Genomic DNA, 25,838 nt, shown 5'->3' with positions numbered 1-25,838 from the left:
ACAGCAAAGGAAACCATAAAGAAGACCAAAGGACAACCCTCAGAATGGGAGAAAATATTTTCAAATGAAGCAGCTGACAAAGGATTAATCTCCAAAATTTACAAGCAGCTCATGCAGCTCAACATCAAAAAAACAACCCAATCCAAAAATGGGCAGAAGACCTAAATAGACATTTCTCCAAAGAAGATATACAGATTGCTAACAAACACATGAAAGGATGCTCAACATCACTAATCATTAGAGAAAAGCAAATCAAAACTACAATGAGATATCATCTCACACTGGTCAGAATGGCCATCATCAAAAAATCTACAAACAATAAATGCTGGAGAGGGTGTGGAGAAAAGGGAACCCTCTTGCACTGTTGGTGGGAATGTAAATTGATACAGCCACTATGGAGAACAGCATGGAGGTTCCTTAAAAAACTAAAAATAGAACTACCATACAACCCAGCAATCCCACTACTGGACGTATATACCCTGAGAAAACCATAATTCAAAAAGAGTCATGTACCACAGTGTTCATTGCAGCTCTATTTACAATAGCCAGGACATGGAAGCAACCTAAGTTTCCATCAGCAGATGAATGGATAAAGAAGATGTGGCACATGTATACAGTGGAATATTACTCAGTTATAAAAAGAAACGAAATTGAGTTATTTGTAGTGGGGTGGATGGATCTAGAGTCTGTCATACAGAGTGAAGTAAGTCAGAAAGAGAAAAACAAATACCGTATGCTAACACATATATATGGAATCTAAAAAAAGAAAAAAAATGGTCATGAAGAACCTAGGGGCAAGACGGGAATAAAGATGTAGACCTACTAGAGAATGGACTTGAGGGTACGGGGAGGGGGAAGGGTAAGCTGGGACAAAGTGAGAGAGTGGCATGGACATATATACATACCAAATGTAAAATAGCTAGCTAGTGGGAAGCAGCCGCATAGCACAGGGAAATCAGCTCGGTGCTTTGTGACCACCTAGAGGGGTGGGAGGGAGGGAGAGAGACGCAAGAGGGAAGAGATATGGGGACATATGTATATGTATAACTGATTCACTTTGCTATAAAGCAGAAACTAACACACCATTGTAAAGCAATTATACTCCAATAAAGATGTTAAAAAACTCTTCTAGGCAAAAATGGAATATGTCTCTTCATTTACGTACTTTGCTTTCAGAAGAAATAAATAAAACCAAATTGCTTTTTGAAGTAGTGTATATTTATTATTAGTGGTACTTTTGTGAGATTTTGAAAAAGTCACACGTAAACAGGGTTATTATCTACAATAAAAGTTTAATTCTTACTACTCCTGCACATATGCTTCCTGAGTAAGGCACATAGATAATTTGTTTTCAGACTTTTCTATCTTGTAGCTTCAAATTCATGCTAGAGCAATTTGGTAGAGTATTCAGATTTTATTTAACCTCTCTACTAAATAAAATTTTTACTTCTTCATTCATTCGTTCATTTTCTCAGTAAATATTGAGCACGTGTCACACGCCAGGCACTGTTTCTAGGTACTTGTAAGTGCTACCAGGGTGTTATCAGTCCTTCTCTCATAGGACACCCCGATAAATACCTGTTAACATACATAGAACACAATTTGGGAAATGAAGGTTTGTACTGTTTCTCTTTTTTATTTCTGGAAACCACCTCTGATTTGACTTCTTAGCTATCAGTTATCCAGTAATCCAGTGACTTCTCAGAACTGAAACCCTTGTGTTCATGGATGCTTCCCATAGAGACTTGTATATCACCTGTTAACCAAGTTAAGGGATTAGGGAAGTGGTTGTTCATAATATTTAATATTTCATAATACTTAATGGATAGTAGGGAAAGAATGCAGATATTTAGGTGGTGAAGGCAGGGCAGACAATAGATTCAATCCTTTCATTTCATTTTTAATGGGCTTTCTTTTATGTTTTTATATTATTTTGTGTTCTATACATTCTGTGTAATAAACTTCACCTATATTTATGCAATCTGAGACTTTAACGATTAGGTTTTAGATATGAAAAATAACAAAAAGGTATGCCTTAAGAATCTCAGTTATAGACAGATGGCTGAAAATTATGTAGATAAAAATTAAATGTTTACTCGCTTTCGTATTGAATTTCAAAACTTTAAAAAAATTCTCCCCACATGCCAGTTACATATATGTGACTGCACCTATAGCAGTGTCTGTCCTTTTTCTCTCCACTTCCCTGAGCCATAGCTTCCAAGTCCTTTGAGGTGACCATTGATTCAATTCTGTAGCAGCCAGGGCAGGTCAAAGGTCTTGTGTGAGTGGTTGTGGTAACTACCATCCTTCATCTTGTCATGGGTAGCTCTTCATAACTCCTGCCTGCCTACACACTAGTTTTTAAAAAATCTATTTCCTCTATTTAATAAATGAGGAAAGAAGAGGGAAGAAGAAATAGATATTAATAAGTAACTTGCCCAAGAGGCTAACATTAGATAATGGCTGAAATTAGGACCAGGAGCCGAGTCTTTCTCTGCCTTGTCATACTGAGTGCTGTAACACGTCTTCTCTGGAGTATGGCTGAGCCAAAAGAGGGCTGAGCATCCACGGGTTAAGGAGAGCCTGGGCGTGTCCTGTTGCCAAAGTAGGCTGGGCCAGTCAGTAGGCAGAACTGCATTGAGGGCATTGATGACCCTTAGTGTTTAAACTTGGTGTGTGGTTATTGCCAGGCTCCCAGAATGTCTGCTGGACATCATTTATGTAGCAAATCTTTCCTTGGGAAGACCTTAAGCACTTTTTCAATTTTAGCCAAGCACTTTTTTTCTTCTAAGTAATTTATGTTCGTTGTAGAAATCTTAGAAAAAGCATTACCCCTACATCAAAACAAGTTAAATAAACATTCATCTGTAATCACACTGCTCTGAGACATGGGTGGGAATGTCTTAGTATGTTTCATCCACATTTTGAACCAAAGTCTCTTCGCTTCTCTTTTATCACTGTGTTTAAGAAAAAAATGTACCTCTTAGCCAAAGTATCAGTACATCTATCTTGCTGTTCTTTTTTTTTCTTATTAAAGACTTGTTTGTTTGTTTATATTTTTTGGTAATAGTTTTTTTTTAATTGAAGTATAGTTGATTTACAGTGTTGTGCTAGTTTCAGGTATACAGCAAAGTGATTCAGTTTATACATATATAGCTTCACTTAGGGAAACTGGAAGTTATTTGAGACAAAATTAAGTCTTCTCAGTCCCCTACTTTTCTCTTCCATGTGGAGGCAACTCACATTTTAAGAATGCGCTATGTAAAATGGGAACAAATTTTTAAAAATCATAGCAGTTCCATTAATTTGGAAATATGTATATATTAGTATAGAATTACTGCAACAACAGCAAACCCTTGTCCATTATTGTAATAGAAATGCTGGCATGCTCCTGGGAGCTTGACATTTCAAGCAGCATGTGCACTCACGCTAACGGACTAGGGTTTTAGTGCATGTGTTGGAAATGCTGTGCTTCCAAGAGCATGTGACATTTCTATTACAATAATGATGATAGCAGGCATTCCGTAGAAGGAATCCTTGTGGTGGTTTATATACCTTGTCAGTTCTTACAGCAGTCCTACAAGATAGATATTATTAATCCTTTTTTAGATGAGAAAACTGAGGCTGTTACTTGCTTAAGGTTATTTAACAAAACAGATCTTATTTTAGAAGGTTCTAATTCTCTCTAAAATTCTGCCTCACTTTGTGTTATCCTGCATATTCTGTTGCCTCTGACTTTCTCATATAGGGTACATTTTGCCTTAGGCAAACAATGTGTTACTAAAATAGTTGCCAGTAATTTTTTTCCGTTAATTGGATTGTTTTGAATATACAAAGAACCTTCAATTATGAGGAATCCCATGGGACATTGTAAAACAATCTTTTTGTAGAAGTAAATACTCTGATCATTTTTAAATTTTTATATTTTAATTTAGATTTTTAATGAAGGTTTCACTTCAAATAGGATGGTATAGCTCTAAGTATTAACAATTATGGTAGTAATACATTTTTGTTGATAAAGATTTTTTTCATTTATTTTTCTTTCTTAACGCTCAGACAAGTTTAATGTCTCATATCTGACTTCTTGGAATTGGGAGCATTTCGGTTCCATGATAAGCAAGAAATTGTATACATTTTTTATATGAAAAATCACATATTCCTTACTATTCTGTTTACTGTGTTTACTTAAATGTATTTTTACTAGAAAAGCCTAGTTTAGGCTGAATTCTAATCATCTTAGGTCGGCGACCCTGGACCAGCAGCCACAGCATCACCTGGGATGACGGGGTGGGGCCCAGGAATCCTGATGCACATTCCAGTTTGAGATGCACCAAACTATATGTTCCACCTACCAAGAGAGTAAGAGGGTTTGTGCGTTCTTTCACCTAACAAATGCTTCTTGAGTGTTTCCTCCAGGATAGTCCTCTGTGACAAGGGTGCTACAGAACTCTGCTGTCTCAGATGATATCACAGCCCTCTGCTTCGAGCTTAACTTGGTATAAGCGAGACGTGAACACTTAGAAATAGGCTTTAATTTAAAGTTGAGGGGTCAAGCTGGAGTTCCAGGGTGTGGGTGGAGGAATTTGGCTACCGAGGCCTGCATTCTCCCTTCTGGGGTCTGAGCACACTTTTCTCCTTACCTCTTGGCTCTGGTAAACAGACTTAGTTTCGAGTTTGTCCTTCACCTCAGCTCCTAAAGCAAATAGCCAAGCATCTCTAAAGGTTGTTTTGCTGTAAGCAGCAACAGGAAATAAACAAGTAAGAGGATCTTCTGTCCCCTTCCCCCTTAGGGGAAGTAAGACACAGGTGTGTAGAGGTGCTCAGAGCTGAACACCAAAGGGCTGTAATAAACTTAATCTGTACTTTAGAGGTTGGGCATCCAGGTGAGAGGCCAAGTGAGGGAGGGGAAGAGGAGGGAGCACTGAATTGTAGGGGCGCCATTGGGGGCTATACAGATCGGGGCAAGGGAGCCTGGCTGATCTGGTCTTCAGGAAAGGTGGAAGTCTGGAGCTGCTTTGCAGAGAAGGTTGGCATTAGAGAAAGTGGAATTTAAAAATTGGGGCAGATAATTTAAATTCCTAAGCACTTTGTGGCTTTATAGTTGTGCGCATAACTCAAATTCTACCTAATTTGTTTATCACCCCTCCTCCCCCGGCTGCCCACCCAGAATCTGGGGCTGGGCAATGGTTGTTTCCCTCAAGTATGCATGTTAAAATACAGAAATACGTTTTGGAAAATTACTTGACAGTAATGGGGGGGAGGGGCTTATGTACTTCAAGATTGGGGATGACACAGAGTGATGTGCTTTTTTTTTTTTTTTTTAAATCCAACACGGTCTCCTTAAACTCAGCTTCTTCTAGGTGCTCATTACAGATGGCTAAATTAGTGGATAAGTGTCTTTTTTTTTTTTCAGGAATAATATTAAATAACTATGTAATGCCATTCATATCTAACACAGTTATTCTGATCATACGGGTCCTTGTATGAAGTGTTGTGAGGATCTAAATTAACGAGGAAACAAAACCAATACGGAACAGAGTGCCTCTGGGAACTCTTGATTGGGCCCATCCAGTGCATGCTCCGTAAATTTTTATGTTGTTTATATGGTGTGCTGTGGTTTACAGTCTGGTCTTTGCATTAATTTGCCATTGTCTTTCTCTCAAATATTAATGAAGTGTAGGAGCAATTCTAGTCCAAATAGGCATTTTAAAGGTGGACTTCAAAACAAAGCTTTTCCTTTAAAAAATAATTTTTCTGAAAGACGGAAACCACTTCATTAGTGATTGCCGGCAAAATCTCCTAATGTCTTTCCATAAGCTGTTTAAGCTTAGTGTTAGAAATTAGGGCTAGAGGATTTAATTAGCCAGCTCACAGGATGCAGTCTCTTTAATTTAGGATATCCCTTTGAGAAAATTACGTAGTTGAAGAAAGAATATCATATTTTAGACAAGTTGGTTTTGAGTTGAGTTTATTGCCTCTGTCTTGGTCCCTTAATGTGTCTGTACTGCTGATCTGGAAATTAAGCTTGATTTGAATTAAAACTTTTTTTTTAAAATTGATAATTGCAGCATGGCATGTTAGATTGTGTGCAGTTCTCAGAGTTAGGAAAGGTAAAAGTTGGGTTTTGTGGGGCAATGATTAACTCATATATTTTACCAGGGTTACATAATCAGGTATTAGTTACTATACATTTAGCCAATGCACTGGGTTTAGCAAACCAATGAATGCTTTGTTATGAGAGTGGTTAACACTTCTGCATTTTTAGACTTAGCTTTAGAAACTTAAAAGAAACCTCTTACAACCCTTGCCATCCTTTCAGCCATAACATTGCATTGCTTTGGTTTCTGCCTTTAATTTCCCCGGGGGTTCTTTTTATTTAGGAAAAGGGTGAAAGATGTATTTGTGTAAGTACTACACCAGTGCTTCTGTTAAATTCTTTTTCAACAAAAAATATGTTACTTGAGCACCTCATGTACAGGGTGCATATTTTTCTGAAAAGAATGTGCCCTGAAAGCAGTAGTTTTTAGTGTGTATTTATTTCATGTCTACCAGTTTACTTTAGCTTAGACAATTTCTAATGTTTTCAGTTTGTTACCATTTTTCAGTTAACTGAGCACATATACATATATGCACAAAGTGGCCAAGCTTTAGAAATTCTTTGTGTATTTTAAAACAGTTGTCTCTCCGGTGTGATATCATGGGTCTCCTTGTCACCTTTAAAATGCAACTAAAATCTAACCTTAGATATGGAAAATCAGCTTTCAAGGAAAGCTTATTTTTAGAATATCAGTGAAGAATTTAATATTTACTTTCTAGAAACCTTAATTCTCGTTAATGTGAAATTAATGTAGACGATCCAATTGTGTAGTTCTCATGTGAGAAATTTGCCCCTTCAGTGTTCGCCTGCTAAGTCTTATAAACTACTGACCTACCATAAGGTCCAAGTGCAAAAATGAAAATGTTTTGAAAGCCTCTCTGGGAGCTATGGGTATCCCTGGACCATGCTTTGAGAATCATTGCATTATAATATTTTTGAGGTATCTATGGTTACCTAAAAAAATCTCTCCCCGAATATTTTCTAGTTCTCTCTGTGTGAAAGTACACTCTTTCGCATTTATTTTCCAGGTTACTTCCAGAATGAGGTTCCTCCTTCCCCCCAAGATTCCAGCAGCCATAGAGGGAAAAAAATGTATTATGGATAAAGGGAATGTTTCCAGCACCCCTCCCCGCTATTTCTCCAGCTGGGAAGGGAAGGAAAGGGAAATAAAATTTAATGAGCACTTTTACTATGTGCCAGGTGCTTTACATATGTTATTTCAGTTTAATCCCCAAAACAATCCTAGGAGGTATTACTAGCCACATTTTGCACAAAATACAGCAAGTATCAGAAAGGATAAACAATATGCCCAGATCACACAGCATTTAAGTGGACAGAACCTGATCCGAATCAAAGTCTTGTTACCAAGGCCTGTACAACACTGAGCCTTGGTTTCTGCTTTGTTTTTCTTTAGTGCCTGCAGGCTGAGAACGTGAATACTATCATTATATTGGGTGCTGTGGTGGCATGACGACAAAACGATTTGACTGCCCTGTGAGGTTTGCTCTTATGGAATTAACTGTCTTTGACAGATTATATTTTGTAAAGTCAAATATATTTATTAAAAAAGATTTATGTAGTTTCTTCAGTTTTAGTTCTTTGAAAATAAAACAGCTAATTATCCATGGTTTACCACAGAGCACAGGATTACCCCTTTCTGTGTCCTCAGTTCTGTCATATCGAACAGCTGACTGTCCTAGAAGGAGATTTTTGCATTTACAATCCCAAAGCCGCTGGTCATCTGGGATTGTCAGAACTCCAGAAAGGCAAAATCCATTCTCAAGAACATTACTTTTTGTTTCAAGTCACGCAGTACCTAAAGGATAAGACTATTGAGGGGTGCGGAGGAAGGAGTGGGGGAAGAATGTCTATCGGGACATCTCTAGTTATCTTTGAGGGAGGAATATTCTCCTTGCTTCTCCTGTGAGTGCTATGGGTATGATTTAGGACCCAGAGAGAGTGAGTTGGTGGAATTTCAAAGTTTCCTCAAATTGGAGAGGCCAAAATACACGACCACACAACCCTGAAGAGAGGCGTGATGGAACCTCCTACATGTTGACTCTATTGCGCTGTCTTAAAAACTAGTGTACCTGCTGTCCCCTCTGTGTGTATGTAACTTTCTTGTATCTAAAGTAAAGCCTCTTACCTCTAGCAACATCAGCCATCCCAACCTAAAAGTAAGGAGGGAAAAACCCCAAATAGACCTCTGAGTATTAAATAGTTGACACAAATCTAATCAAATTAGAGGTGCAGCTGACCTGAGGGCAAAGAATTTTCTATGAAAAAGGATAGCAGTATAGGAGGGGAGTCATTGTGATAGCTGATAGTAGAGGAAAAAACAAGAGCCCGCTGAAAAAATACTGCCACCTGCAGTTGTCTCTTACAGGGAATGCTGTCCCATTCACTTGGTAATACCCTGAATGGTCAGCTGATTAGGGTGGCAAGGTAGAACTTACATTTAGAAATATTTCCAACAAAAATAGTTGGAATTTTTTTTTTTTTTTTTTTTTCCGGTACGCGGCCCTCTCACTGTCGTGCCCTCTCCCGTTGCGGAGAACAGGCTCCGCACGCGCAGGCTCAGCAGCCATGGCTCACGGAACCAGCCGCTCCGCGGCATGTGGGATCTTCCCGGACCGGGGCACGAACCCGTGTCCCCTGCATCGGCAGGCAAACTCTCAACCACTGAGCCACCAGGGAAGCCCCAAAATAGTTGGAATTTTAAAAAGGAGTTTGGATACTTGAAAGATAATCTAGAATTACTTGGAAAAAGAACATTCATGAAATGCCTTAATCTTGACGATATTACATTAATGAAGTGTACTTTTATAAGACATGAATGTGTTTATTTGTGTCCTCACATCTCTTGAGTTAGTTTTGGAAGTCACAATATTTTATAGTTTGTTTTTTAAAAAATTTTATGAGAATGGTAAATACTCAACATAATATAATTGGATAGTAGTTGGGGTTTCCCCCAGCATAATTGTACGATATCAGGATTCACTATACTTTACTTCTGACTTGTACAGCTCACATGAATGAAGAAAACTCTGTTTTGCAAAACCATTTGACGGCTTCATTGGTTCTGCTAAGGGTCTCTTCTCTTTTTTTTTTAATTTTTATTGGAGTATAGCTGCTTTACAATGCTGTGTTAGTTTCTGCTGTACCGCTAAGTGAATCAGCTATACGTATACATATATCCCCTCTTTTTTGGATTTCCTTCCCATTTAGGTCACTGCAGAGCACTGAGTAGAGTTCCCTGTGCTATACAGTAGGTTCTCGTTAGCTATCTATTTTATACGTAGTATCAATAGTGTATATATGTCAATTCCCATCTCCCAATTCATCCCACTGCCCCTTTCCCCCTTGGTATCCATACCTTTGTTCTCTATGTCTGTGTCTCTGTTTCTGCTTTGCAGATAAGACCATCTGTACCATTTTTCTAGATTCCACATATATGTGTTAATATACAACATTTGTTTTTCTCTTTCTGACTTACTTCACTCTGTATGACACTCTCTAGGCCCATCCAGGTCTCTACAAATGACCCAATTTCGTTCCTTTTTATGGCTGAGTAATATTCCATTGTATATATGTACCACATCATCTTTATCCATTACTCTGGATATTTAGGTTGCTTCCATGTCCTGGCTATTGTAGTGCTGCAGTGAACATTGGGGTACCTGTGTCTTTTTGAATTATGGTTTTCTCAGGGTATATGCCCAGTAGTGGGATTGCTGGGTCATATGGTAGTTCTTTCTATTTTTAGTTTTTTAAGGAACCGCCATACTGTTCTCCATAGTTGCTGTATCAATTTACATTCCCACCAACAGTGCAAGAGGGTTCCCTTTTCTCCACACCCTCTTCAGCATTTATTGTTTATAGAGTTTTTGATGATGGCCATTTTGAGGTGATTTGTGAGGTGATAACCTCATTGTAGTTTTGATTTGCATTTCTCTAATAATTAGTGTTGTTGAGCATCTTTTTATGTGCCTCTTGGCCATCTGTATGTCTTCTTTAGGGAAATGTCTATTTAGGAAGGGCCTCTTCTTTGATAGTTAAATCAGTCTCTTCTGAAGCACCTCTTACACTATAGCCTTGCAGACTATTTAAATACTAACTAGTCTAACTATTTTGGATTCTCAGTTGTCTTGGCTTTGCCTGTGATGGGAGTCCTTCAGTATCACTTTTGTGGAGAGACAAAGATGTTGACTTGGTGGATAAGGAGAAATAAAATAGTGTTAAGCTGGGAGAGATTGATTTTATAAATGGTTAGTTTATAACTATCTTCCTATAGTGACAGCTAGTTTCTTTTGTACACATATATATGTGACAGGTAGAAAACAGAGAACCTTTGCACTAAGTATACAGAATATACTTGGAAACTTTCTGGACTTATTTATGATCCATTGATCTTTTTCTTGTCTTAATCTGTGCCTGTCCCATGGACTTTTAATTATTGTAAGCTTTTAGCGCACTGGTATACAAGAAGGCAAGACTACTCTTATTATTCTTCATTTCTAAAATTTTCCTGGGTGTTTACTTTTTATGTGATCTTCTTTTCTCGTGGGGAAATACATTAAAATTTTTTTAAAAATATGATTACATTTGCTATGTATCCTTTCTTTAATTGCGGTTTTCCAAAAAAACTTCTTGACCAAAAGAGATGGAGGAGGAGACTGGAATATCCATTTAAAAACAGGGATAATCTCTGTGGAAGAAAACCAGAGGTTACCGTATTACGGTTATCAGAATTCCTTATTGTGAAGCAATAATAGTGACTTGATTTTTGGAAATGCACTTCTTAAGTTGATAATCTGGTAAAAAAATAAGACAACACTTTTCTCTTTCCACTGTGTTGCTGAATATGAATTATCAAGATGAAGTTACATTACTCTGAAAGATTTCTCGTAAGTTGAATAATGTTTCTCCCAGCGCCCTGGCCTAAAGGAACCCCTCTCTTGAAAGAGATAGTAAGTAGGGTTCAGACGCCCCACATGTGAACTCTAGGCATCATCTGGCTGTCCTTCTCGTGTCACATCTCTGTAGCTCCATGTGCAGCATCCTTTCCAGAGTTCCCACATGGTGAAAAGATCCTTCTCCTTGTGATTTAAGGGGAAGCTGGAGAAATAGTGGCCTGCTAGGTAAATTTTATTCAAGTAGCATAGATAGTGGAAAGCTGAGAGAGTCAGAGGCTTCATTACATTTCTGACATTCAAGTTTCTGTCGGGTACTTAATCCTGAGGTAAGCCTGTGCCCTGGAGGTTTCCCTTAATGTTTATCACTGGCCCTCTGCATGTGGCTTTCAGAGAGGGTAGATGGAACTGAATGGTGTGCCAAAAAACATTCAGGATAAGCTTCCCCATATTTAGGGAAAAGGAGTGAGGGGGACGTATGCCCTGGCCAAACAGGACGAGACTGACTGACTGGTGGCAGCGGCAGCGAGAGGCAGTGTTCATTGGCTGTGAGCTGTAGCTAGAGCTATCCAAGGAACTGTTGCTGCCTGTGCGGGTTGAGTGTCTCATTTCTGGATCCTTCGAAGCAGCGGCCAAGTGCCATTGGTGAGGGAGGTTGTGGAGGGTTCCTGTGTCGTTCTAAGTTGAGGCTACAAGGCCTCTAAGGCCCCTTGCCACTTGGTGATTTTGTGCACCCACGTGTGCATGTGAGCATGTTTAACAGCCTACCTCTGTACCAGCTTTACTCTGTATGATAGGAAAGAAAATAGTCATTGAGCTACTTCAGCTATGGTATGCGTGCGATTTGATGGGCTTTGCAGTTCCCCCTGCACATACTGCTCAGAGACGTTGCAATATTGGGGCTGCCTGGAATAAAGGTAGAAGGAAGGGAGGAGTTTGTTGAGAAGAAAGCTGAGCTGGCCTACTCTATTTTTAAAAAGTTGTTTAAAAAAGGGTGGAATGCTGGGGGAGAAAACTACTGATCTAGGGGATTTTGGTCAGGTATATACCACACACAGATTTAGAACAGTAATGATGGCTTACTCTAGGTAAGCTATGGTCTAGGTATAGGTATGATGTGGTGTATGAATATACATATATATAGGTGTGATGGTGGTATACTGCAGTAAGTGTTTTCATATGGCTGTGTAATAAACTACTTCAGCATGTCTGTTAAATAGCATTTATTTTTTACTTGTAAGGTGCAGGGAGAGGGAGGTTGGAGTGGCCTGAATGTTTTTACTTGAAAATAAAAGCTGTCATGTTTTATTCTTGCAGCTGTCAAGCACTGCGCATTTCAAAGAATTAAAATATTTTGTAGGGCTTCCCTGGTGGCGCAGTGGTTGAGAGTCTGCTTGCCAATGCAGGGGACACCGGTTCGTGCCCCAGTCTGGGAAGATCCCACATGCCGCGGAGTGGCTGGGCCCGAGAGCCATGGCCGCTGAGCCTACGCGTCCGGAGCCTGTGCTCCGCGACGGGAGAGGCCACAACAGTGAGAGGCCCACGTACAGAAAAAAAAAAAAAAAAAAAAAATTTTGTAGCATCTGAATGCAGAAACTGAACTCTCCTCCCCTTCTTTCACATAGGTTTCCACTTGAGTGGCACAGTGACAGAACCTGCAATACAATCGGAGCCAGAAACTGTTTGTAACGTGGCCATCAGCTTTGATCGTTGCAAGATTACCTCAGTGACCTGCAGCTGTGGAAACAAGGACATATTTTATTGTGCCCATGTTGTGGCACTGTCTTTATACCGCATCCGCAAGCCAGATCAGGTCAAATTGCATCTTCCCATTTCAGAGACTCTCTTTCAAATGAATAGAGACCAACTACAAAAGTTTGTACAGTATTTGATCACAGTGCACCACACAGAAGTTTTGCCAACTGCTCAAAAATTGGCAGATGAAATTCTTTCCCAGAATTCAGAAATCAACCAAGTTCACGGTGAGTATAAATAATCATTCTATAGATTGCTTCTCTGGATTATTTTTCATTTATAAATTTAATTCTTTTGCATGAAAATGAATTAAATATGAATTAGATCATCAACATTGCTCTTAGGTAGCTGAAGGTTTAAATTTAGTTTTGCATCCTAAAACATTTCTTTTGAAATGTTTTGTACCTTCTACTAGATACCAAGTCTTTTCTGCTCAGAAAAATTTCTCGTTTGTTAAAGCTTGGCTCTTATATGTTTATGTTTTGTAAAATTTCATCAAATACTAGGTATCAGTTATAGTAAACACAAATTCACCTTTGTCAGCTGTTGTCAGTAAACTGACTTACGCATATTCAGAATTTTTTTCATTTTCTTAAAAAATTTATTTTCCAAGGCAGTAAGTTTCTGATATGATGCCTCATATTAAGAAAGTAACTTATTCTTAGAAAAAGATGAGAATTTATATAGAGAGAGTTTAGGATATGATTATTATTGTGTGTAAGAAATCTCAAAAAGGGTTTCTTTTAAGTCTTTTATACACTGAACTTGTTATCTCACTTATTTGTAAACACATGTATCAACTGTCAACATATAGTTGAAATATGGGACCAGTCAGTCACTCAACCCTATCCTTTTAGGTTTTCTTCAAAGTCCTTACTTGATGTAGCAAATATAAATGTTTAAGGAAAGCAGTTTGAGATCATTTCTTAAAAACTTCTAAAATTGTGAGATATAACACAGAAAAGTGCATAAAATATGTATGTGTAGATTAACAAAGTGAACCAACATCCAGGCCAAGAAATAGATGACTCTCGGCACTTTGGAGGGTTCCACATGTCCCCTTCCAGTCAGTCATAGGCTCCTTTCTGTTTCCCATGGTAATCATTGCCTGATTTTTTATGGTAATCACTTCTTTGGTGCTTTGTGTTTTAACGTTAACATCACTAAACACTGGTTTAGTCTTATCTGATTTTAAATGTTATGTATCTGACTTCTTTCATTCAAAATCATGTTTATATGATTTATTCATATTGTTTCACGTACCATTAGTTCATTCATTTTCATTGCTCTAAAGCAGCACCAGAAATACCAATAGAAGTACAGTGTGAGCTACATGTATAAGTTAAAATATCTTGTTAGCTTCACTTAAAAAGAAGCAAGTAAAATTAATGTTAATAATGTTTTATTTATCTCAATATATCTAAAAAATCAATTCAATATATTCATATCATACCAACATTCATAAATATGAATTCAACAAAAATATTGATATATTTCACTTCTTTTCCATATTAAGTCTTTGAAAATCTGTTGTCTGTTTTACACTTATAGCACATCTCACATCAAGCTCTAGCCACATTGCAAGTGTTCAATAGCCACATGGCTAGTGGCTACCTTATTCGACAGCACATACTCTATAGAGTATTCTAGGTATGAGGACACCACAATTTATTTGTCTCTCCCACTGTTGATGAACCTTGTTTTGAATAGAGCTGCTGTGAACATTCTTTTACAAGTCTCCTGGTATCTTATGATACTTTTAATATGTCTTTTATGTCAGGGGAAAATCCACATAGACATATTTCTTCTAGTGCTCTCCATGTCAGTCTCAGCTTTATTAAAGTAGCTGTTATAAGGTGTGTAAAGCATTTTACTTGGTAGAGTCTGCCAGTGTTGAGTAACAGGATTGTAAACAAGTCTGCCACAGAAGTACCCTGGACCCACCAAAAGCACATGCATTCAAGGACTTTTTAAGCAGGCTTCTGCTCTGTCGTATCATCTGTCTCAATCATGTTACCTTGTGAAAATTCAGGCCAGCTAACAGTCATCTCAGAGATTTCTCAGGAGCCTATTTGTGGCTTCCTATTAAATCGCTCATTGAAGGCAGAAGAATAGCATATACCATTTCTTCAAACTTTTATGCACTCTCTCTTTTTCTTTTTTTAAAAATTCATATATTCCATTTGGTCATTTTGTTCTCTGAGTTTTAGTTTAACCAGAGGTCCACATCAACAGTAAGGTGTTTGTTCTGCATTTGTCTTCCTTGTTTTGAAGGATAGCAGCCCCCAAAGTTTCTTATCTAAAAGCTTTTAAAATGCATTTCTGTGTCGAAATAGTGGGACTAATGAAACAATCTAAACTAAAGTTGGATGTGAGAAAGTGTTCACATGACATTATATTTCTCTCAGACTTTCTAAAATTAGAAGAAAAAGATGTCTAAGGAAATATCAAGGGCAGAATGCAGGTTAGCTTTAGACTCAGTGTGATTTTCAAATAACTTTTGCATGAGAACAGCTTCACGAAAGCAGTGAACTTGAGAAGTTTATCCTGCCAGCTTTCTCTCCACTTAATTTATCATAAGATTTGCTCCTAGCCTGGAAATGGGCCAATTACACAAGCTGCCTTCCTGCCTTCCATTCTAGTGTGACAAGTGGCAAAAAAAGAAGAGAGGTAGAAAGCAGGCCATGACCTTAAGTGTTGAAATGGGAAATCTGCTCCCTGGAGGGTCTTATTTTAACTGTTAGATTGATGACTTAGTAGGGGGTGGGATTTAAAATGTTTTGCAGTTATTTGACTACATGGTCCCACCTGCCTCCAAACATCTGTACATTAAGCGTTTTCTAACTCATTTTAAAAGCAGTATTTCCTTGTATGGTTTCGAGGGTGTATTTTTTCTTTGAGAAAAATGTCTTGAACATGAATGTTGGGAAGAGTTCATGTTTCTCTAAGGAAAAGCATCACTTTTACCTTGCTAGATAAATAGGGTTAGGATAGGATTTAGATTAGATTATCTTAATAGGTATCTATAGGTATCTATCTTAATAGGTATCTATATATATCTTAAACAGAATGAGGTTTAGCTTATCTAAATCCTTTATAAGAGAAATTCATAATATAATTTTAAAGTAAATACAAACTATGTTGATAACAGTAGGTTTTTCCTTTTCCTTGTGAACTTGTCCTAATGCTTCTTAAAATTCTATTAGTTGCTTTACTTACTATTTTGAAATATTTTATTTTTAAAAGAATTTTATGCTGAGGAATTAAAAGCTTTTTCAAGTCTATTTCAGGCATATTGTTTCTCAAAATTTCCTTGTAAGCTACATATTGCAAATTTATAATTGTAATAGTTTCTAGACTAAGAAGCCAAGGAGAATGGGTTAGTGACTTATCACGGATCACAGGTTGAGTGAAAGTAGTCGGAATATAGAAGTAGTCATCATAATAGTTCAGTCCTTGTCAGTTTTTTACATTTCATTTTGTTTTCATAAAATGTCCTGCATAATTGTGATTAGATTAAATCAATCACTGTATGCTAAAAAGTGGGTGTAAGATAGTTAATGTTAATGGCCCTCCAAGGAGATTGCCAGTTGTAGTTTTGCATTGATAAGCAAAATTGTTTGTCTTGGTTTTATATTAAAATAAGACTTATGGGCTTCCCTGGTGGCGCAGTGGTTGAGAGTCCGCCTGCCGATGCAGGGGACACGGGTTCGTGCCGGGAAGATCCCACATGCTGCGGAGCGCCTGGGCCCGTGAGCCATGGCCGCTGAGCCTGCACGTCTGGAGCCTGTGCTCTGCAATGGGAGAGGCCACAAGAGTGAGAGGCCCGCATACCGCAAAAAACAAAACAAAACAAAAAAAACCAAAAAACTTTCTAGCTTCCATATTGTTAAGAAAAAACTATTATCTTTGCTAAGTATCTATTTGGAAATTTACTGATTTCTTAGTGCTAACCCAACTCTCTTGATTAATTCAACTCAGCCTTTTTTGGTCTTTTATGCTTCTTATTAAAGGAGTGCATTATCAATTAGTAAATTGTGGTGTAGGGACAGAACATTGAATTTGAAGCCTGGAGGCCTAGAGTACAGCATTGTCTCTTCTGTGTATTACCTATGTGACCCTGGGTGAGACTCATTTTTTTCCTCATATTTAAAATGCTCATAATCTTCACTAGCAGCGTTGGAAAAATTTTAGTCATATAATATATACATGTGTAAAATATTAAAGAAAAGAGAGCGTTTACCTTATGTTGGGGTACCCGTAAGTAGTCATAGTTAAAAAGAAGAGGGAAGAAACCAATTGGGGGATGGATGATAATAGAGTTGTAGGTCAGCTTGCTGTGCTCTGACTGTCTGGCACATATTTCCTCCTCTTCTACTTTTTTCCTTTTGCTCTTTCTTTTAGTGACCTCCCTATGGGATAGCCTGTACTGGGCAAACTACAACAAAAAGGGACAGATGGAGTGGAAACTGTGGCATTGGTCTCTGCTTGGAACAGAGGGAAAGGGTGTCATTTCTGTGGCCCTTCTACTCCCAGAGCTTGAGTCAATCCCAAAAGTAGGCTAGATTCATCCCTCACTTCAGTGCCATGTGTCCAGAGATACCATCTCAGTTAGCCAGATGTAGAAGGGGTGTAAAGTTGACCCAGGAGCAACTTGGGGGTTAGGGGCATCAACCGTCTGCACAGTTGAAATTCCACGTGTAACTTACAGTCATTCGGTCCTGGGTACCTGCGGTCCTCTATACGTTTGGTTCCTCATGCCCACAGTTCTTCTGTATCTGCAGTTCCACGTCTGTGGATTCAACTGGGGATTATGTAGTACTGTAGTATTTACTATTGAAAAAAAAAGTCCGTCTAAGTGGACCCATGTAATTCAAACCCAGTTGTTTAAGGGTCAGTTGTATTCATGTCAGGTGAGGGTGGACACATGACATCTAAGATGTTTTCCACTCCCGATTCTGTGACTCTTTGGTGATTGTATTTTTTACAGAGACACAGGAGGCACCTAGGATCCATACTCCAAAGATGTACCTCTTGTAGTTCTACCCAAGTGTGCATTTGAGTGTTGTTCTTTCATCAGACATTTCAATTTGTTTGAGGATGGTTCTTATAAAACTAGCACTGTAAATTCCATTCATGCTTGCCTGTCCTGCTTAATTTAGCCTTCGAATGCTTCTGTGTCCCAGCCATCATATATATGTCTATTCAGTCTCTTCCAGATATTACCAAACAAGCAAATCTATTCAGCCATCCCATGTCTGTTGTATAGCTTATGTTTACTTGATTATAAGCTCCATCAGGGCTGAAACTATGACCTGTGTATTTTGCCAGCCTCCCTAAGGACAATATTTAAGAAAGTAATGGGCACACTGGGACTTCCCTGGGGGCGCAGTGGTTAAGAATCTGCCTGCCAGTACAGAGAACACAGGTTTGGTCTGGGAAGATCCCCCATGGCGCAGAGCAACTAAGCCCGTGCGCCACAACTACTGAGCCTGCTCTCTAGAGCCTGTGAGCCACAACTACTTAGCCTGTGTGCCACAACTACTGAAGCTCGCGCGCCTAGAGCCCGTGCTCTGCAACAAGAGATGCCACTGCAATGAGAAGCCCACACACCGCAATAAGAAGCTTGCGCACGGCAACAAAGAGTAGCCTCCGCTTGCCGCAACTAGAAGAAGGCCCTCGTGCAGCAACGAAGACCCAACGCAGCCCCCCGAAAAAAGCCCAGGACCAGATGGCTTCACAGGTGAAGTCTATCAGACATTTAGAGAAGAGCTAACATCTGTCCTTCTCAAACTCTTCCAAAAAACTGCAGAGGAAGGAACACTCCCCAATTCATTCTACGAGGCCACCATCACCCTGATACCAAAACCAGACAAAGATGTCACAAAAAGGAAAACTACAGGCCAATATCACCGATGAGCATAGATGCAAAAATCCTCAACAAAATACTAGCAACACATTAAATCCAACAACACATTAAGAGGATCATACACCATGATCAAGTGGGATTTATCCCAGGGATGCAAGGATTCTTCAGTATATGCAAATCAATGTGATACACCATATTAACAAATTGAAGAATAAAAACCATATGATCATCTCAATAGATGCAGAAAAAGCTTTTGACAAAATTCAATACCCTTTTATGATACAAACTCTCCAGAAAGTGGGCATAGAGGGAAACTACCTCAACATAATAAAGGCCATATATGACAAACCCACAGCAAACATCATTCTCAATGGTGAAAAACTGAAAGCATTTCCTCTAAGATCAGGAACAAGACAAGGGTGTCCACTCTTGCCACTATTATTCAACATAGTTTTGGAAGTCCTAGCCACGGCAATCAGAGAAGTAAATGAAATAAAAGGAATCCAAATTGGAAATGAAGAAGTAAAACTGTCACTGTTTGCAGATGACATGATACTATACATAGAAAAGTCCTAAAGATGCCACCAGAAAACTACTAGAGCTAATCAATGAATTTGGTAAAGTTGCATGATACAAAATTAATACACAGAAATCTCTTGCATTCCTATGTACTAACAACGAAAGATCAGAGAAAGAAATTAAGGAAACAATCCCATTTACCATAGCAACAAAAAGAATAAAATACCAAGGAATAAACCTTAACTAAGGGGGCAAAAGACCTGTATGCAGAAAACTATCAGATACTGATGAAAGAAATCAAAGACAACACAAACAGATGGAGAGATATACCATGTTCTTGGATTGGAAGAATCAATATATATTTTTAAAATTTATTTTATTTATTCATTTTTGGCTGCACCGGGTCTTTTTTGCTGCACGTGGGCTTTCTCTGGTTGCGGTGCGCAGGCCTCCCACCGCCGTGGCCCCTCCTGCTGCAGAGCACGGGCTCTAGGCACGCGGGACCCAGCAGTCATGGCATGCAGCCTCAGTAGTTGTGGTGCATGGGCACAGCAGTTGTGGCTTGCGAGCTCTAGAGTGCAGGCTTAGTAGTTGTGGCGCACAGGCCCAGCCACCCCGTGGCGTGTGGGATCCCCCCGGACCAGGGATCGAACTCGTGTCCCCTGCACCGGCAGGCGGACTCTCAACCACTGCACCACTGGGGAAGCTCCGGAAGAATCAATATTTTGAAAATGACTGTTCTATCCAAACAGTCTACAGATTCAAAGCAATACCTATCAAATTACCAATGGCATTTTTCACAGAACTAGAACAAAAAATTTTTACAATTTGTATGGAAACACAAAAGACCCCAATAGCCAAAACAATCTTGAGAAAGAAAAATGGAGCTGGAGGAATCAGGCTCTCTGACTTCAGACTATACTACAAAGCTACAGTAATCAAGGCAGTATAGTACTGGCACAAAAACAGAAATATAGATCAATGGAACAGGATAGAAAGCCCAGAGATAAATCTGCACGCCTGTGGTCACCTAATCTATGACAAAGGAGGCAGAAATACACAGTGGAGAAATGACAGTCTCTTCAATAAGTGGTGCTGGGAAAACTGGACAGCTCCATGTAAAAGAATGAAATTAGAACACTTCCTAACACCATACACAAAACATAAACTGAAAATGGATTAAAGACCTAAATGTAAGGCCAGACACTGTAAAACTCTTAGATGAAAACATAGGCAGAACACTCTTCGACACAAATCACAGCAAGATCTTTTTTGACCCACCTCCTAGAGTAATGAAAATAAAAACAAAAATAAACAAATAGGACCTAATGAAACTTAAAAGCTTTTGCACAGCAAAGGAAACCATAGACAAGACAAAAAGACAACCCTCAGAATGGGAGAAAATATTTGCAAACGAAGCAACAGGCAAAGGATTAAGCTCCAAAATTTACAAGCAGCTCATGCAGCTCAATATCAAAAAAGCAAACAACCCAATCCAAAAATGGGCAGAAGACCTATAAGTAGACATTTCTCCAAAGAAGACATACAGATGGCCAAGAGGCACATGAAAAGATGCTCAACATCACTAATTATTAGAGAAATGCAAATCAAAACTACAATGAGGCATCACCTCACACCAGTCAGAATGGCCATCATCAAAAAATCTATAAACAATAAGTGCTGGAGAGGGTGTGGAGAAAAGGGAACCCTCTTACACTGTTGGTGGGAATGTAAAGTGATACAGCCACTATGGAAAACAGTATGGAGATTCCTTCAAATCCTAAAAATGGAACTACCATATGACCCAGCAATCCCACTACTGCGCATATACCCAGAGAAAACCATAATACAGAAAGACCCGTGCACCCTGGTATTCATAGTAGCACTATTTACAATAGCCAGGACATGGAAGCAACCTAAATGCCCATCGACAGATTAATGGATAAAGAAGATGTGGTACATATATACAAAGGAATATTACTCAGCCATTAAAAGGAATGAAATTGGGTCATTTGTAGAGACATGGCTGGACCTAGCAAGTGTCATACAGAGTGAAATAAGTCAGAAAGAGAAAAACAAATATCATATATTAACGCATATGTGGAATTTTAAAAAATGGTATAGATGACCTTATTTGCCAAGCAGAAATAGAGACACAGACCTAGAGAACAAATGTTGTATGGATACCAAGGGGGAAAGGGGGAGGTTGGGAGGAACTGGGAGATTGGGATTGACAGATTATACACTATTGGTACTATGTATAAAATAGACAACTGATGGGAACATACTATGTAGCAGAGGGAACTCTACTTAATGCACTGTAGTATCCAAAAGGGAGGGGATATATGTATATGTATGACTAATTCCTTTTGCTGTGCAGTAGAAGCCAACACAACATTGTGGAAGCAACTATACTCCAAAAATAAGTAAATAAATAAAAATTAAAAAATAAAAAAAAAGTAATGGGCACTCACAGTTTGTTAAACAAAAAGTAACAGTGTCCTTTATTATGTAGTAAAGGCCATTTATGAGAAACCCATAGCTAAAATCATACTCAGTGGTGAAAAGCTGAAAGCCTTTCTTCCAAATTCAGGAACAAGACAAGGATGCCCACTCTCACCACTTCTATTTGACACAGTATTGGAAGACCTAGCCACAGCAATCAGACAAGAAAACCAAATAAAAGGCATCCAGCTTGAAAGGGAAGAAGTAAAACTGTCATTATTTGCAGAGAAAGCCCTAAAGTCTTCACCCAAAAACTGGTAAATGAATTCAGTAAAGTTGCAGGATGCAAGGTTAATATACAGAAATCTGTTGCATTTCTATACACTAACAATGAAATATCAGAAAAAGAATGTAGAAAAAAGACCTGTTAAAAATTGCATCAAAAAGAGTAAAATACTTAGGAATAAACTTAACCAAGTAGGTGAAAGACCTATACTCTGAAAACAATAAAACACTGATGAAGAAAATTGAAGATGATACAAAGAAATGGAAAGATATGCTCTTGAATTGGAAGAATTAATGTTGTTAAAATGGCTCTACCACCCAAAGCAATCTACAGATTTGATGGAATCTCTATCAAAATACCCATGACATTTTCCACAAAACTAGGACAAAAAATCCTAAAATTCATATGGAACTGCAAAAGACCCAGAATTGCCAAAACAATCTTGAGAGAAAAGAACAAAGCTGGAGCTATCACCCTCCCACACTTCAAACTATACTACAAAGCTACAGTAATCAAAACAGCATGGTACTGGTACAGAAACCAGACACATAGATCAGTGGAACAGAATAGAGAGCCCAGAAATAAATTCACACACCTATGGTCAATTAATCTACAACAAAGGGGGCAAGAATATACAATGGAGAAAAGACAGTCTCTTCAACATGTGGTTCTGGGAAAGCTGGACAGCCACATGTGAAACAGAGATTAGAACATTTCCTCCCACCATAAACAAAAATAAATTCAAAATGGATTAAAGACTTAAATGTAAGCCCTTGAAACCATAAAACTTCTAGAAGAGAATATAGGCAGAACACTCCTTGACATAAATCATGGCAGTATTTTTTTGGATCTGTCTTCAAAGTCAAAAGAAATAAAAGCAAAAATAAACAGCTAGGACCTAATTAAACTTCAAAGCTTTTGCACAGCGAAGGAAACCATTGACAAAACGATAAGACAGCCTACAGAATGGGAGAAAATATTTGCAAATGACATGACCGACAAGGGATTAATATCTAAAATATACAAACAGCTCATGCAACCCAATATCAAAAAAAAATAACCCAATCAAAAAATGGGCAAAGACCCGAATAGACATTGTTTTCAAAGAAGGCATATAGATGGCTAATAGACACATGAAAAGATGGTCATCACTAATTATTAGAGAAATGCAAATTAAAACAACAATGAGATATCACCTCACTCCTGTCAGAGTGACAGTCATCAAAAAGTCTACAAATAACAAATGTTGGAGAGGATGTGGAGAAAAGGGGACCCTCATACACTGATGGTGGGAATGTAAATTGTTGCAACCACTGTGGAAAACAGTATGGAGGTTCCTCCAAAAAAAAAAAAAAACTAAAAATAGAAGTAACAGGACTTCCCTGGTGGTCCAGTGGCTAAGACTTCACACTCCCAATGCAGGGGGCCCGGGTTCAATCCCTGGTCAGGGAACTAGATCCCACATGTATGCCACAACTAAGAGTCCACATGCCGCAACTAAAAAAGATTCTTCACGCCGGAGCTAAGACCCAGCACAGCCTAAATAAATAAATATTAAAAAAAAAATAGAATTAACATATGATCCACTCCTGAATTATTTATGCAGTAAAAATGAAAACAGTAATTCTAAAAGATACTTGCACCCCAGTGTTCATAGCAGCACTATTTATCTAGAATAGCCAAGATGTGGAAGCAACCCAAGTGTTCATCAACTGACAAATAGTTAAAGAAGAAGTGGTATATAAATGCAGTGGAATACTACTTGGCCATATAAAAGAATGAAATTTTGCCACTTGTAGCAACATGGATGGACCTAGAGACTATTATGCTCAGTGAAATAAGTCAGACAGGAAAGGACAAATACTATATGATATCACTGATATGTGGAATCTAAAAAATAATAAAAACAAATGTATGTAGCAAAACAGAAACAGACTTACGGACACAGAAAACAAATTAGTGTTACCAGAGGGGTGAGAGAAGGAAGGGAGGGGTAAATTAGGGGTATGAGATTAAGAGATATAAACTACTGTGTATAAAATAGATAAGCAACAGGGATATATTGTATATAGCACAGAAAATTTATAGCCATTATCTTGTAATAACCTTTGACGGAGTGTAATCTGTAAAAATACTGAACCACTATGCTGTACACCTAAAACTAATATAATACTGTAAATCAGCTATACTTTTTTTTTTGCGGTACGCGGGCCTTTCACTGTTGTGGCCTCTCCCGTTGCGGAGCACAGGCTGCGGACGCGCAGGCTCAGCGTCCGTGGCTCACGGGCCTAGCCGCTCCGCAGCATGTGGGATCTTCCCAGACTGGGGCACGAACCCGTGTCCCCTGCATCGGCAGGCAGACTCTCAACCACTGCACCAACAGGGAAGCCAGCTATACTTTTAAAAAAAAAGTAACCGTATCATTTTTTATTCCATTTTGTTCTTGGTAAGAACCTGGAGATTTATTCTTGTACACATACGTGTTCCAAATCTAGCAGTGAGTGACAGTTGGAGTTGTTTGATGGAGGCCTCATGTCACATCTCTCTTCATTTTGTTTCTCTGTCGAGGGTCATAGTCCTTGTAATTGGGCTTGCATTAGCAATCAGTTTGTGCAGTTATCCTAGGGAGATAATTTTGTTATTACAGGCATTATCCTTTCTATCGTAGACCGTTCTGGTGTTGACAGTTGGTGAAACAAAGGTATGACCTACTACTGGTGGTCAATGTAATTAGCAAATCTATCTATAGGACAGAATTAAAGTTGCTTTAAATGTGCTATCTTAAAGTACGGTAGTGTGAAACTTAAAAGTAAAAAAAAAAGAAAAAGAAGACTGCATGTTGAAAAGATGTATGGAAGTATAGAAGTATCTGAAGATAAAAAGACAAGAACTCACTGGCTCCCACCAGCTCCCCTGCCTTAGTCTCCAGTAGCCCCCTTATTCCCTGGCAACCATGGCTGACAGTGTGGTTTAGAGTCTTCAGAGGCAAGTTTTCTTTGTGCACACGTGTATGCAATTTTTAAAAAACAATTTTAAAAACTTATGTTTTGCAGTTTCTTTTTTCTTTTAATATATCATGAATATCTTCTCTTGTTAGTACAAATAGGTCTTGTACTGTGTTAAGTGTTGCATGTAGTATTACATACTCTGGATATATTTAATCATTAACATACTGAAGGATTTTGAAGTTGTTTTCATTTTTTTCCTACCATGTGCAGTGCTGCTGTGACCATTCTTTGTGTATGTGTGGATTTGTGCAAATGCTTTTGAGGAATAGATTCTTAGTAGTAGAAATGCCAGAACAGTTGGTATCGGCATTTTGGGTTTTGTAAATGCTGCCAGATTTCCCTCCAAAAATTACCAGTTTTTCCCTTAAGTTTTAATTAGAACTTGATGTTTCCATAATATGATTTTTATTTTGTTCTAAAAAATTGTTGAAATATACAATCATGTACACATGATCATCTTCACATGAAAAAACATTTTAGCAAATGAGAAGTAATCTTAGGACTTCTGTCTCCTAATTGGGAGGAGTCACATCTCTGATGCGTCATGTATTTGATAGGGTAATGCAGAGACAGCCAAGTTACTTTTAGCCCAATACCCTTTATCCTTTCTCTTTTCACCTCCAAATCTTGCCTCCCCTCATACCCTATAGCCATCTCTGACACTACCCCAACTCTCATAATTTTCAAAGAATTGTTACCAGCTGTGATCAGTTTCCTTGCCATCCCTGTCTCCTTTAACTGATCCTAAGTCTCCATGTTGGCTAGATGAGCTTATTATTCCCATCTCCCTCCCTGTAGGTTTCTCTTACCTCCCACTGTAAGAGTATTCAGAGTGTTTAAGAGCTTAGAAGTTAGACAGCCTACATTAGAATTCTGGTCCCTTTGCTTTCCAGCTCTTTGAGTGGAGGCAAGGAACTGAATCTCTTCAGGGCTTTGTTTTCTTATT

At 38.5% G+C, this 25,838-nt stretch overlaps 1 protein-coding gene across 1 annotated transcript in view; it reads left to right on the top strand.

Annotated features, from left to right (window-relative positions):
• The window catches only part of ZSWIM6 (zinc finger SWIM-type containing 6), a 204,215-nt gene that overhangs the window by 114,643 nt on the left and 63,734 nt on the right, over positions 1 to 25,838 (top strand). The window contains exon 2 of the mRNA XM_049707901.1: positions 12,636 to 12,992. Coding sequence (XP_049563858.1) covers positions 12,636 to 12,992 — 357 coding nt within the window. The remainder of the gene's footprint in view (positions 1 to 12,635; positions 12,993 to 25,838) is intronic.

Source organism: Orcinus orca, chromosome 3 (assembly GCF_937001465.1).
Source record: "Orcinus orca chromosome 3, mOrcOrc1.1, whole genome shotgun sequence".
Classification (NCBI taxonomy): Eukaryota; Metazoa; Chordata; class Mammalia; order Artiodactyla; family Delphinidae; genus Orcinus; species Orcinus orca.
This window is presented reverse-complemented; position numbering and strand designations above follow the sequence as displayed.